This window comes from Aspergillus piperis (assembly GCF_003184755.1).
Source record: "Aspergillus piperis CBS 112811 unplaced genomic scaffold BO85scaffold_28, whole genome shotgun sequence".
NCBI lineage: Eukaryota > Fungi > Ascomycota > Eurotiomycetes > Eurotiales > Aspergillaceae > Aspergillus > Aspergillus piperis.
The window spans coordinates 13,998-26,730 of NW_020291618.1; the positions used below are offsets into that span (position 1 = coordinate 13,998).

Consider the following 12,733-nt stretch of genomic DNA (forward strand, 5'->3'; position numbering starts at 1 on the left):
CTGTCTACCGAGTACGGAGAGAGCTTGTGTGGAGAATTCGTTATGGCAGAATACAGCTTGTGTTTCTCATGATATCGTGGTGAAGCTCGTTGATGGGATTCAGCGTACATAGCTCAGGCGTCTGGCGTCCAGTGGTGCTTTTATTTCCTAGGGATAGGATGATTGGAGATTTGCAATGATGAAATGTATCGGGGTTTGCGCAAGTTGTTAAAGTTTTGCCAGTGATTTTACTTTTACACGAGGTACGATGTCATGAAAAAGAAAGCTATGTGACTTTATGTTCGATGATATGTTTCAATAGCCCAAATATCCACAAGTTTGGCAGTGAGCCTTCCTTATGATATGTTAGAGTAGACTGAAGAAGAAAGAAAGTACGTCTACCTAATTGATTTGATAAGGGAAGTATCAATTAAAGTTCATAGAATGATTGGATATATCCATGATTGGAGCCAACAATGCCTGATTCATGCTTGGGGATGATATGATGTCATTTGTATATTTCTATTAATAGGTGCGAGGGTATCAAGATGTAGGGAGACACTGGAGAACTACAGTCTGGCTTTACGATGGCAGTATATTCTTCCTACGGATAGCTTTGAACGTGTTCATGGTGATAGATTAAGAGTGGAGATTAATTGATTTCCACCTCTAGGTATCGACAAAAGTAAGTTCCATCGGATTTCTCTGTCGCCACGGTCCCTTGTCACCGAGAACGGCGTGGCTGACCCATGACCTCGTTAGCCAAAGGTGCAGACAGATAGTTGTTGCCCTTCCATATACAGGCTGAATTATTTGGTGGAAACCATGCAGCAAATACTAATACAATCGAATTTTCAGAAAGACAAATGCCACTTAGTTCCGAATCATCGTAGTGTCCGAGACCGTGTATATTAGGGTGCTGAGTGCAATGAGATGCTCATGCATTTGGGCACCCTGGCGTTACACCAGGGCGATCATGGAGTTGCAAATGCGAAATGCGTTTACCTCCGGTTGTTCTGGCGCATGCCCAGGATCTGGACCATACGGACGAAGATGTTGATGAAGTCCAACTCAAGGCTGATACTCTCGTTGACGACATCCTTGCGGACCAAGCCTCTCTGAGCCATGCGAGCGTGGTGGAGGATCTTCTGGACATCATAGAGGGTGAAACCACCGAAGACAGCGAGACCACCGTACAGCCAGATCTTCTCAGACCACATCAGAGCGCGGGTGGCAGTAGCGGGGAGAACAAGAGGAGCGAAACCGGAGAGAGCGACAATGGTCACACCAGCGAGCAGAGGAGCACCAAGGTACATGTACTTCTCCTGCTTAGCAGTGGCACCGACGAAAGCGATGGCACCCATCATTCCAGCGGTGTAAAGACCAGCGCGAGCAAGAATAGCCGGGTGCATGAACATCAGGGGAGACAGGAGCGCGGCCTGAGTGACGTTGAAAGCGGCCCAGAGACCATACTTCATGACGTAGCTAGTGATTTGTCAGTAAACTGTCAAATAGAGGAAAAAGAATGCGTTGGTGCAAGTACTTACTTGTCAGGGTTCGTGTACAGAGTACCATACATAGTTCCGACGCTGGCAACCAGACCAAGACCGATGACAGCCCAGGGGCTAGCAGCCATCAAACGGTAAGACCATCCGTTGGTGTGCAGAGCGCGAGCAGCAATACCAATGATACCAATACCAAGTCCAGTGTGCATAAACGTCTCGTTCAGGTAGCTGCGCTCAAACGGAGGCATGCCACCATCCTCTCTGGTTTCGCGGTTGAAGATGAAGTTCGTAGCCAGGATAGTACCACCAATGATGGTGGCGCCGTAGATCAGCTTCTGCGTGATGTTGCCACCCTGAACATTGTAGGAAGGCTGCATGTAGGTGCGACGGAAAGCATTTTGGAAGGTCTGACGGGACTTTGCGAAGATGGAGATGGGACCGGTAGGCTTAGACTGGGGCTTGAAGGGCGTGTTGTGGATGAAACGGGCGCTATTCGCAGGTTTCGAGATTTGCCGAAGCGCCGTAGGAACGGCGAACGGGCGTCGCAAGAAGAACGCCATGATTGTGACGATGATGTCGAGGTTGTTTGAGATGAGGAGAAGCGATGGAGAGCGGCGGATGGCCGGCTATAAGAATGATATCAGTCATCCGTCGGCCAGCCGCTACGGTCGCCCGAACGTTCGAGAAGTGAAGTCACGTGGGTGATGAGCCCGCCGTGAGTCAGCATCACCGCCTCGGCGATAAGTTGGCGGGGGAGGGGAATTATCAGGATTTAGGACTTAACGGACTTGCACGGCCACACTGCTATTGTCATCATCTCGGCCCGGAATTCTACAACTGCGTACTCTCTTCGATTTCCTTCTCGATAATTCCCTTTTGGAATTCACCTCTGCGTCACTATTCCCATCATGTCTGCGCCATTATTAGAAACCATCCAGCTTTCGCATCTGCCTCCGTCGATGCCCGTTCATGTCGCTCTATATCGGGATGTGCAGAATGCTCCGTATCTTCGCCAGCAGCTCATGTCCGCCAATGCAGAATTCGAGTACGCTTTCATTGATGCAAGCACGGTACGAAGTCAGTATGTATCTCGGCGGAGCGACAGCTAAACATACTGCAGGTCCTCTCAAGAACACACCTACTCTCCGCGGTTTTCAGAGCAGTCAATGATTATATGAACGGCCGTCTCAAGTCCCGGAACGTACACTCTGAGATGGTCTTTTCGCTAAGTCCTGCGACAAATGTACGTCTACAATTAGCTATTAACCGACCTCATGGGCAATGCTGACCACATCTAGATTGCTGAATCTTTCCGCAAGTTCGGCATTACCGATTCCACAAAAGACTTGCTAGTAGTCAAGCTTTCCGTGACTCCGGAGATTACCCACGACTCGGTCGCAGCCCATCTCGGACAAAATGTTGAGGGAACGCCTGTACCATTCGACGACGAAACTCTGTCGAAGATCTCCGATATTGCAAAGATCAAGAAGGCTTACAAGTTGGGGGCGTTGAACACTGCGCCGGCAAATCAAGCAAACGGCACCCAGGATAATGGCATGCGCCGGCTCGAACTGTCCGTTCTGGGAGCGATCGCTCTGCGGGGAGCGACTTGAACATGATCTTGGGTATAAGAAGTTTATATCATACCAGATCTCGCTCGTTTGGGTAACCAGAGCCCTGTAAATCGGGCCAGCCACATGCAGGATGTCTGCACCATCCGACAGTCAGAACTCCTGGCTGATGCCGTTCGAAGCATTTGCGCCCAGGAGCTACCTCTGTGCAGATAGTTGTCTGGCAAGAAATACCCATGCAAGATATGTCTATAAGAATCAGGATCTGTACATAGAACGCAGGGCCGTCATTCACAGAGTCAGTGCGGAGCACTGATTGCGGCTCTTGTCTACACAAAAATAATACTTTAGAAGATGCTATATGCTCTATATTCCATTCTATATATAATCCAAGTAATACATCCCCTCAATGAAAAAACGAAGAACATACCTCGGTTGCCCTGCCCACCGCATCCTCCATCCCAAAGCGGCAATCATGCAACTTTGCCAAGCCCGGCAACTCTCTCCGCATCATCGCGACTGACTTGATCTAGACACCCACCGTTCGGGGCTCACGCATATAGCATAACACCATGCTCACTAGCGCAGGGGAGAATCATTTTTAGCGTACAACACTCACCAACCCGAACGCGCGCTAATGTCGACCGAACGATCTTCCTGATATTTGTCGTGCCTCGCCACCATGTCCGCCACCGCGGAGGTCCTGGTACTTTCCTCCTCGCCGGAGCGCAATCCAGTCCATACGCCAGCACCGCCTGCATATGACCCCGAAAAGTTATTCGGGCTGTCTCCGGTAGACTTTGAAACGACTCCGATACCGTCCCCTTCCGAGTTGTTTTGTCCTCCGACGCATTCTAGGTTTTTCGAGGTTGAGAATCAAGTCGACGAATCGCGCCGCAAGGAATCCCGCAAGAATTCCAGCAACTTGACGAATGATGAATCGGCTGTTATAATGCTAGAGGGGGAACCAGCGGCAGATAAACCGAAGCGAAGGGGTAGGCCAAAGAAGGAGCAGAAAAAGGAGGAGACGGGGTCTCTCGCGGGTACCGAGAAGACTACTGCGAAGAAGACTACAACAGGTGCGAGTAAGAAACGCGCTGAATTTGCGACGAAGCGCTCGAAGCCGGCAAATAAGACGATCTCTGGGAGGGTTGCGAAGGCAGGCAGTTTGCAACCTAAGGAGGCTGGCGAGAAGGCCATTTACCCGTCGACGCCACCGGCTGCTCTGTTTCAGAAGACTACAAAGGATGTGCTTGATTGGGAAAGGGATGGTTTACAGCTTGAACAAGCGATGACGCGGAGATTGGACTGGACACCTACAACAAATAAGGCTAAGGAAGTCGTTCAGTTGGAAGGGAAGTTAGGGCCAGATGATACTACGAGGGGCTTTGGTAACCTGTTGTCAGAGTATGGATTTAATGGGTCTGCTGCTCCAGCAAGCGACTATATGCCTTCTGATAATGGTGGGCCGACTAAACGAAGGCGTATAGAACTGGTTGATTCCGGAGTATACCCTGGTCCCAGACAAAGTGTTGCCGACGATAGTGAGAGGGCTAGCACGGAAGGAACCCGCAAGTCAACACCAGCCGCGCGAAAGAAGCCCACGCAGCGTGCCAAGAAATTTACCACACTCACTGCCCGCGTGACAGCGAAGTATATCAACGAGTCTACAGAGGGTTCAGATGTCGTGGAGGAAGAGACACCGAAAACGAAGCCTAGAGCTTCAAGATCTAAGAAAAAGGGCCAGGAACCCGAGTTTGTGGTGCTTTCCCCCGAAGAAGCTGCCAAATCCCTCGATGATCAGGAGCTGGTATTTGGCACGTGCAGCCAGCTGGAGCGAGAAGACTCACCCACTACTATAAGAGAGCTGCAGGCAGCTATTAGCGAGTCGGAACGGAGCATGACATTGGAAGCCAGTGGTCGTCCGCATCGGACGCAGAGCAGGGGATCTTCTGCAGTATCGCGTTTCAATGGCTCAGGAAACTTGTGGTCGGTCGCATCTCGAGATGTTGACGGTTCACTAATGCAGGTGGAGGTGGTGGATCTGGTGAATTCGCCTGATAGATCTGGGACTGTCACTCCAGGTGAGCAACCCAGCAGCGACAGGGGAGAAGCTGGAGTCGAATGTGATACCAGCGATATCAACCCTACACAGAAAGATAACGGCCAGGCGAAAGCTACTTCGACAAGCGAAGTACAGCCTATTATACCCGCCCCTACCACTCAAACAACGAACAAGAAGGCTCAGAATTCCACATCCGTTGCCCGCAAATCTGACCCTAAGATGCCGCAATACAACGACTTCACAGATGCCCAGCTATCGAAACAAGCTGCCTCGTTCGGCTTCAAGCCACTCAAGAACCGGAAGAAGATGATCGAGCTGCTCGAAAAGTGCTGGAAAGCAAAGAACGGCGTATCCTCCGAGGCAAATGACGAGAACGCACAGCAGGATTTGTCTGCGGACCCTGCACCAGTACCTGCCCCGGGCAATAAGCCAAAAGGAAAAGGCACGACACGGAAAACCACCACGAAGGCGAAAGCCAAATCTCAATCTGATGTATCATCAAAGCTAACAACAATAACGATATCCACCCACTCAAACAACCCCAACTCCAACTCCATAACCTCAACATCACCTCCCAAACCGCCCCCCTCATACGCCAACGTCGAAGAAATCGAAGACTCCGAAGACGATTCCGACCCTATCCCCATCTCTTTCCCCTCCCCAAGCCGCTTCCTACCCCAAACCTTTCAAAGGAAGCACAAGCACGCCCCCTCCCTCCCCACATCCAACATACCATCAAGTCCTAATCGAACTACAACCACATCCACCTTCAAAGACCCAGAACCCCCCGCCATCCTCCACCCCCTAATCGACCAAATCACCAAAGCTGTCCGCGCCCAATCCGCAACCCGGACTGCATCATCCCACACACAGAATACTCACACGAGGAAACAAACCTGGCATGAGAAAATCCTCATGTACGACCCCATTCCTCTGGAAGAGTTCACGACATGGCTAAATACAGAAGGGTTGGGTCTTGTGAATGAGGATCGGGAGGTCGGGGCGGGGTTCGTGAGGAGGTGGTGTGAGAGTAAAGGGGTGGTTTGTTGTTATAGGCCGAAGAGGAGAGAGTGATGTTGTTCTCTTTTTCTTTCATTATAAATTATTTTGGGTCTGGAGTGGGTTTGGGGGTTGGATGCATTGGGCGGTTACTCTGGTTTTTATTTTTGTATTGAATTTTTGGGAGGAAGTTGGTTCATAGGTTTGAGGTGGTTGCTGGAGTTATGGATGCATGTATATACTAGAGGCTTGGGATTGGATTAGGTTAGGGTTTGGGTTGGTCTGGCTTGGTATCGTCGGTTTGATTGGCTCACAGGCTGGAAATACTATATGATATACTACTATATACCCCTTTACTCTTGATCTCGAATAACATCATTAAAGGTAAGAGTAGTATCTACTGATAGCCAGCATACGGAAGACTGTCCGAGGAAATAAAGAATAACGTACGTATCATCTCAAACAGCAATGCAAGTTCCATTCCATTTATTGTAAGCCAAAAAAGGAAAATAAGAATATTAACCTAAACAGAACTATCCCGAAAAAAATAACAACCTAACCATCAAACAACGCGAAAACAATATCAATTCGTAACCATTTCATAATAACCATACATACTCATTCATCATATGATATATTCCAAAATAAACTCACCAAGATCTTTTCCCATCATATAGTATATACCCCCCCAACATAGCAGGGACATTTTTCCCCCTTCCCTTTACCACTACCATGTCAAACAACATCTCCAAGCCTAGCCTAGAGGGAAAAAAGTCTAAGGAGGATAGTAGTAGTAACTAAGCCAAGCAAAGTAGTAGATATAACTATTCTGGGATAGTATGTCCACAACACAAAAAAGAGAAAAATCTCAAGGCAACTTTACACCTCCATACCCTCTACCACACAGAACCCCAACACCAACGTACGCCCGAAACTAGCAAGCACCAATACTCAACCAATTAATACTACTATTGCTGCTGCTGCTGCTGCTTCTTCCTCCTCCCACCCCTCTTCGCCTTCTTCTGAGGCACATTATCAGTAGTAGCAGCAGTAGTAGCAGTAGCAGTAGTGGTAGGCGTAGAAGTCGGGGGCTGCGAAACGCCCGCCGACGAAGAAGGCACACCACCACCACCACCAACCAAACTCATACCTTCGTGCGGGTAGGCGGCAGCAGCAGCAGCACCCCCGGGCATGCTCGCCCATGCTAGAGCGGCGGCGGCGTCAGGGCCATAGAGATTAAACTCATTTGGGCCCAAATACTGAGTGAGAGCATGGTCGGATATATCGGGGTAGGTGGGGCCTGTAGCGAGTTGGGGGTCGTCTTGACCCTGCTGCTCGTAGGGGTAATGGGTTGAGTACCCCGGGGTGTTGATCTGGGGGAGGGTTTCGTAGTTTGTGTGTTGGCTTTGTTTGGGGGCGGCCATCTGTTGCTGCTGCTGCTGTTGCTGTTGCTGGTATTGGTATCGGGCGAGGTCATCGAGGGCATTGGGGTGTACTTGTCGGGTGGATTGGGTGTACATGTTGTTGTTGTTAGGGTTGTTGTTCTGCATGTTGGTGTTCTCGGGTCGGGGGAATTGAGTGGAGGTGGAGGATTCGGTCGCAGGTGGTGCTGGAATGGTGCTGGAGGGCTGGGCAGTAGTATGGCGTTGCTGTTGCTGTTTCTGCTGCTGCTGCTGCTGGAAACCCGGGGGAGGGGCGAAGAAGGGCTGATTGGGCATGTATGGAGTGCTAGGTGGGAAGTTGGAAGAGAATTGGCTCGCTGCCAGCTGGGCGAGTTGAGCGTTGTAAGTGGGATCTTGTGGCAGGCCAGCCTGCTTCGGAAGCTGGCCCATATTTACCTGCGCGTAACGACCCTGATAAGCCGCGGCAGGGGGAGTTGTGGGATATTGTATAGCTCCCTGTTGACGGCCCGTCGGGTGTGCGGGCCTGTTGCCATTATCAGCATGGCCGGGCATGGCTCCGTTCTGCTGTGGTCCAGAAGGCCCCTGTGCTTGGGCCCTGGAGTCCCTTGCCATATTCTGTTCAAAATCTTGTCTGATCTTAATCCCTGTCGGATCTTCAAATCCTTCCGAGACGTAGGCCTCGAAGCTGGCATCGCCCATGGTATTGAATTCAGGATGCCGCTCTGGATGGTCTTCGGGATAGGGATCCAACGGAGAGGTTATCAAGTCCTCCAAATCACCGGGTCCGTGGGTATTGAATTCAGAGGGGTATTCATCATAGTTGTTTGGGTTCTTTCGGCTCTGCTTGAGATAGCGTATCGTTCGTTGCATAACGATTTTAGTAGGATCCACGGCCAGAGGCTCCTCGGGAACTGGCGTAATATTCTGGATATAGTAACGGTGAGGTCAGCGAGGGATATGATCGAACTGTCTGGAATGAATAATGCTTACCGCTTTCTGAAGCTGTTGCAGGAGTGCTTTCACTCTGCTGCTGAGTGATCGTGCTGCCTGTTCAAGGCAATTATTCAACCACTCCAGATGTATGATCCTTCGACGCATCAATATAAGGGCTCCGCGACGCTCAGTGCGAAGCCAAATTGGATCAGTAACCCAACAAATTTTGTTCTGATTCCTGCAATTCGAGCAGCCGAAAAGACCCTTGTCGCACTTCGCTTTTCGCATCTAATTGACAAAGAAACGGAGTCAGTCTGGGCAACATGATCACAAGAAAGGGGATCACTTACTTTGCAAAGGTCACAGGCAAGGGTGGTCCGGGAGGGATCTTTTTTTCATTCCTTAGTAACCATTGTCACTTTTTTTCTGGATTCTTTAATCTTACCTCTCTTTGACTTCCTTCTTCTCTTTGTCCGCTTTCCATTTCTGCTTTCCTCGTCACTTTCTTCGTCAAATTCGCTGAACTCTGCATCTGTATCGTCCGGTTCACCCGGCTTGAGGGGCTTGGCCGGAATTTTCATTGCGTAGGTTTGGCGCATTTCGAGTGAAGCGTCTCGCTTATCATCCTTGTCGTCACCTGCATTCTGTGACGAACCTTCCTTATTCTTGTTCTTCTTGGAGGCACGGGTGGTGGTGTTGCGAGAGCCCGGAGGGCGTCCTTTTCTCTTCTTGGGCGGCGCTGGGGCTTCCTCTTGAGGTACTTGTACATCGGTAGCCGCCGCTGTAGCAGCATCCTCAGTGGGTGCATTGTTGCTTTCAGTAGGGCCTCCGTTGGCAGAGGTAACCTGGCTGGCGGAAACAACTTCGTCCAGGGATGTCTGGTCACCATTGCCCCCGGCTACACCTTCACTCGCAGACAAGGGCTCCTCAAAGAGGCCAGAAACGTTGTCTGCCACCGATGCAGATGTTGTCGGCATCATGTCAGCTGTTATACCTTCCAGGACAACTGGGAGATAAGTAGGGTCCAGGTTTTGATGCAGTTCTGCTTCTTCGAATACACCAGCTTGAGCCCGGTTGGTAGATTCTATAGCGTTGACAAGATATGCCTGATCGCCATACAGATCTTGAGCACCAGCGTCATCAAGCCCGGCGTTAGCAAAAATGTCGTCGGGGCTCTGGAGCTGCTCCTCGCTCGATTGCCGTTTCACGGCCCGATTTTCTTCGTCCCCAAGACCAGCTTGGTCGAACGATCTCTTCGCGGCCATTGTAAGGAATTGACCGGTAAGTTTGCTCACAAAGGGGAAGAGACGTGCAACGTGCAAGCCAATTATACCTAGTTAAGAGAGTTAGAGGTCTTGTGAGAGGGTGGTTCTTGGAATAGTGCGTGTCAATAGCGAACAGTGTGCTGCTAGGAAGATATTGTATTTCGGTCGGCACGATCCAAGAAACAGAACTCCCCTATATAGTCAAAGGTGAGATGCTGTTAGTCCTTTGGTTCCTAAAGATCAATAATATACAACAAGGACAAGGGGTTTGTTGAGATAAGTAACAAAGAACATCTTTGTTTATCATATAGAGAAATGGAGAGGACGGCTGCGTAGGGAAAATGACAAAGACCTTGGGTTTATGAGAATTCCAAATGAAACAAAGATATGAAACTGAATAGAGCAGGAATATACTGACCAGAAAGCACGTCTCACAGTTCTGAATGGAAGGATATGTTACCAATGTGATTTCAACCACAAAGCACTTGTTTGTACACAGAGATGTGTACAATGAAATACACCAGCTGTACAAGGACTCCTCCACTTTCCTCCTTGTATCAACTGCGTTATGGGAGAAGGAAGACAAGAGGGCTGTGATTGGGGTATTGAATAATGCTGAACAGTAGGCTTTGGATGCTTCCAGCAACCTGAACAGAAGCAGCACAGTGATGCTGCCCTCTATTTCAGGTGACAAAGGCAAACGACAGCGTCTTGGAGAACCCCACCAGGGAAGAAGACAAGGGGGAACAACGCGAGGGAGGCAGACTAAATACTCGGAACACAAAGGGGGCGATGCCTTGAGGCCAAATTGGCAGGTTGAAGCTGGATGGATTTATCCTTCAAATGTACGGGATAAACCGACTCCCCAATGCAAAAGGGAAATGACAAGCGAGAAAACTGAGACAGAAGCTGTAAAAGTCTGTTTCTTCTCATGATAGATTTTGATTTTTCGGTTTATAAAAATATCTGGTTTGGGTGTTCTGCATTGGTTTGTAGGTCAGGACAAACGCTCCTATTGTCTGCCTAGATTCGACTACGAGGTGCTCTATACAGCTTTCTGCTGAAGAGAAACGGATAACAGTATGAGCAGTAAACATCGATTATGAGAGATAATATATTGATTCTACGGACAAGCTTAGTACGTTGTAAAAAGACTATGTTATCTCTTGATTCTCCCATAGATTGATATAGTCACAGTATTCACAGAATACCCTTAATCCAGACTTGAACTTTTTAACCATATTGAAGTAAACAGAACATGTCTTCCAGTGCTCTAATGGCCACAGATATGCGCCACGAATGAGATCGAAACTATGCCTACGAATCCTCGAGACTCATACCCAATGGAAAAGCTGACAGAATACCACGAAATCCACACACAAGCCCTATAGTAGCATCTCCTACAACATTCCTCTCAAACCACAGAGTACTATCTCTCAAGAAGCTACCCAAAGTACTGACATTATACATCACGATATCTCCTTCAACCTGATAGCTATCCCATATGTAACCAGACCAGAACAACATTACATGATCAGCCAGATATTGCCCTAACCCCAACATGATAGTCCAAACCCATCCCAAGTAACCTCAATATACAAATCCATACAGCTTCCTTCAACCTTTGAAAAGAAACCTCCCAACATCATCATCATAGATCAAGAAATCAACACCTTCCCTCCAACAATACCTGTCCAACTAGCAAGCATCCCCTCAACGAGACGACACATGTACACAAACCCCAAAGCCAAGAATGACTCACATCAGAAACGTCATATGACTATTATCATCAAACATCATCAATGGTAATATCCATATAATACGGGGGAAGATATTGGGAACCTACCGTTATCACTAACAGCTCAATCCCGCATGAGACCTCACTCAGACACCGGGATTTACCAGATAAAATCAGCCAAGAGAAAAAAAAAGGTCCAGAAACCTTTCTGTATGTTTATTGCAAGGTTGCAGTCATTGGTTGCTGTGCAGGCTATATCGCTGATGATTATTATTATGGTAGTAGATTGTTGTGTGGTTCTGACATCGTGTGGGTGTGTGTGTGTGTGTGTGTGTGTGCTCTCTGATGGGGAATCCCTTTCGCTTTAGCCAGATGGGTGGTGGGATCATGGGAGGAGGGGGGGATTCGGTTTGATTGTCTTGTTTGTGAAACATGGAGCTGCTTGGATGGATGGCTGGGTGTTTGTGTCCCGTTGAAGAGGATTTTCTTGAAGAGGTTGCAGTGGTGTTTGATTGTGGGTTCTTTAGGTGTCTACTTTGCGTGTGATATTTCTTAGGAAAGGGACGATTCGATTCATGAAAAGGAAAATCATTATTCTGAGTAGATTGCTATCAGAGTTACCTAATCATTTTGCTTTATCTGTTTACTATATGTCGAAATATCTCAGGTCATGTAACTTACTAAGTGTAATACTGGTATAGAAGAAGTTAATGCCTTTAGGGGTCTCTGGTAGTGAGCTTATTCCTGGATTGATACCATCGACACTAAACCATTAGACTACCTACAATAGCGCACACTAGTTAGCACCATGCGGAGACTGGCCGGGGAATTATCATCATCAACCCCAGATTCTCACCCATCTGATAGTTGAGTGGCTACATACTACACATACAGACAAAACTCCGCTATTTTCCCAGCAGCAACAGCAGCCAGTCCTATCTCAGCACGAGAAACTCATCCAAAGAATTGTTGAAGTCGAGTCCAACGAGAAAATCCCACTTTTAATCACGAAACAACTGCGCTGGCAGAAACGAGTATAATGATCAAGTAGAAGAATCAATGTGTTGCTTCCCTCAAAACGGGGCAATCCCTGCATCAACCCCAGCAGTTAAATTCAGTTATACACTATATAAGCTCCAACATGCAAGATGAGTATTATTTGAAATCGAGCCCAGTGTCCTCGTACATCCTATGCTCTGTTTGTATGTGTGTGTGTGTGTGTTTCAGAGCCCAACTCCTCCCATGCCCGAGTCCGTTATAACCTGGAAAGCATCC

General features: G+C 48.5%; 4 protein-coding genes across 4 annotated transcripts; 2 read left to right on the top strand and 2 right to left on the bottom strand.

Moving 5' to 3' along the window:
- Positions 1–597: 597 nt before the first annotated feature.
- On the bottom strand, positions 598–2,101 carry BO85DRAFT_481561 (Bax Inhibitor family protein). Its single transcript, XM_025663065.1, has 2 exons — positions 1,527–2,101; positions 598–1,464 (listed from the first exon to the last, which is right to left on the bottom strand). The coding sequence occupies exons 1-2, from the start codon at positions 2,042–2,044 to the stop codon at positions 981–983; spliced, it is 1,002 nt and encodes a 333-aa protein (XP_025510676.1). The 5' UTR covers positions 2,045–2,101; the 3' UTR covers positions 598–980.
- A 148-nt stretch (positions 2,102–2,249) lies between these two features.
- On the top strand, positions 2,250–3,418 carry BO85DRAFT_453656 (EKC/KEOPS complex subunit CGI121/TPRKB). The gene is made up of 3 exons (XM_025661100.1): positions 2,250–2,554; positions 2,605–2,727; positions 2,783–3,418. Exons 1-3 carry the CDS (start codon positions 2,393–2,395, stop codon positions 3,095–3,097), a joined length of 600 nt encoding a protein of 199 aa, XP_025510677.1. The 5' UTR covers positions 2,250–2,392; the 3' UTR covers positions 3,098–3,418.
- Positions 3,419–3,603: 185 nt separating this feature from the next.
- Positions 3,604–6,464, top strand: slx4. The gene has a single exon (XM_025657353.1). It carries the CDS (start codon positions 3,738–3,740, stop codon positions 6,192–6,194), a length of 2,457 nt encoding a protein of 818 aa, XP_025510678.1. The 5' UTR covers positions 3,604–3,737; the 3' UTR covers positions 6,195–6,464.
- Positions 6,465–7,003: 539 nt separating this feature from the next.
- On the bottom strand, positions 7,004–9,720 carry BO85DRAFT_430723 (uncharacterized protein; the record flags this gene model as incomplete). The annotated part of the gene is made up of 4 exons (XM_025658301.1): positions 7,004–8,446; positions 8,513–8,743; positions 8,806–8,843; positions 8,901–9,720. The coding sequence occupies 4 exons, from the start codon at positions 9,718–9,720 to the stop codon at positions 7,088–7,090; spliced, it is 2,448 nt and encodes an 815-aa protein (XP_025510679.1). The 3' UTR covers positions 7,004–7,087.
- Positions 9,721–12,733: the final 3,013 nt, after the last annotated feature.

Coding starts and splice junctions, on each gene's coding strand:
- BO85DRAFT_481561 (XM_025663065.1), bottom strand. CDS start 2,044: ATGGCGTTCTTCTTGCGACGCCCGTTCGCCGTTCCTACGGCGCTTCGG. Junction 1,465..1,526: donor CTGTACACGAACCCTGACAA/GTAAGTACTTGC, acceptor ACAAATCACTAG/CTACGTCATGAAGTATGGTC.
- BO85DRAFT_453656 (XM_025661100.1), top strand. CDS start 2,393: ATGTCTGCGCCATTATTAGAAACCATCCAGCTTTCGCATCTGCCTCCG. Junction 2,555..2,604: donor CTTTCATTGATGCAAGCACG/GTACGAAGTCAG, acceptor AACATACTGCAG/GTCCTCTCAAGAACACACCT. Junction 2,728..2,782: donor CGCTAAGTCCTGCGACAAAT/GTACGTCTACAA, acceptor GACCACATCTAG/ATTGCTGAATCTTTCCGCAA.
- slx4 (XM_025657353.1), top strand. CDS start 3,738: ATGTCCGCCACCGCGGAGGTCCTGGTACTTTCCTCCTCGCCGGAGCGC.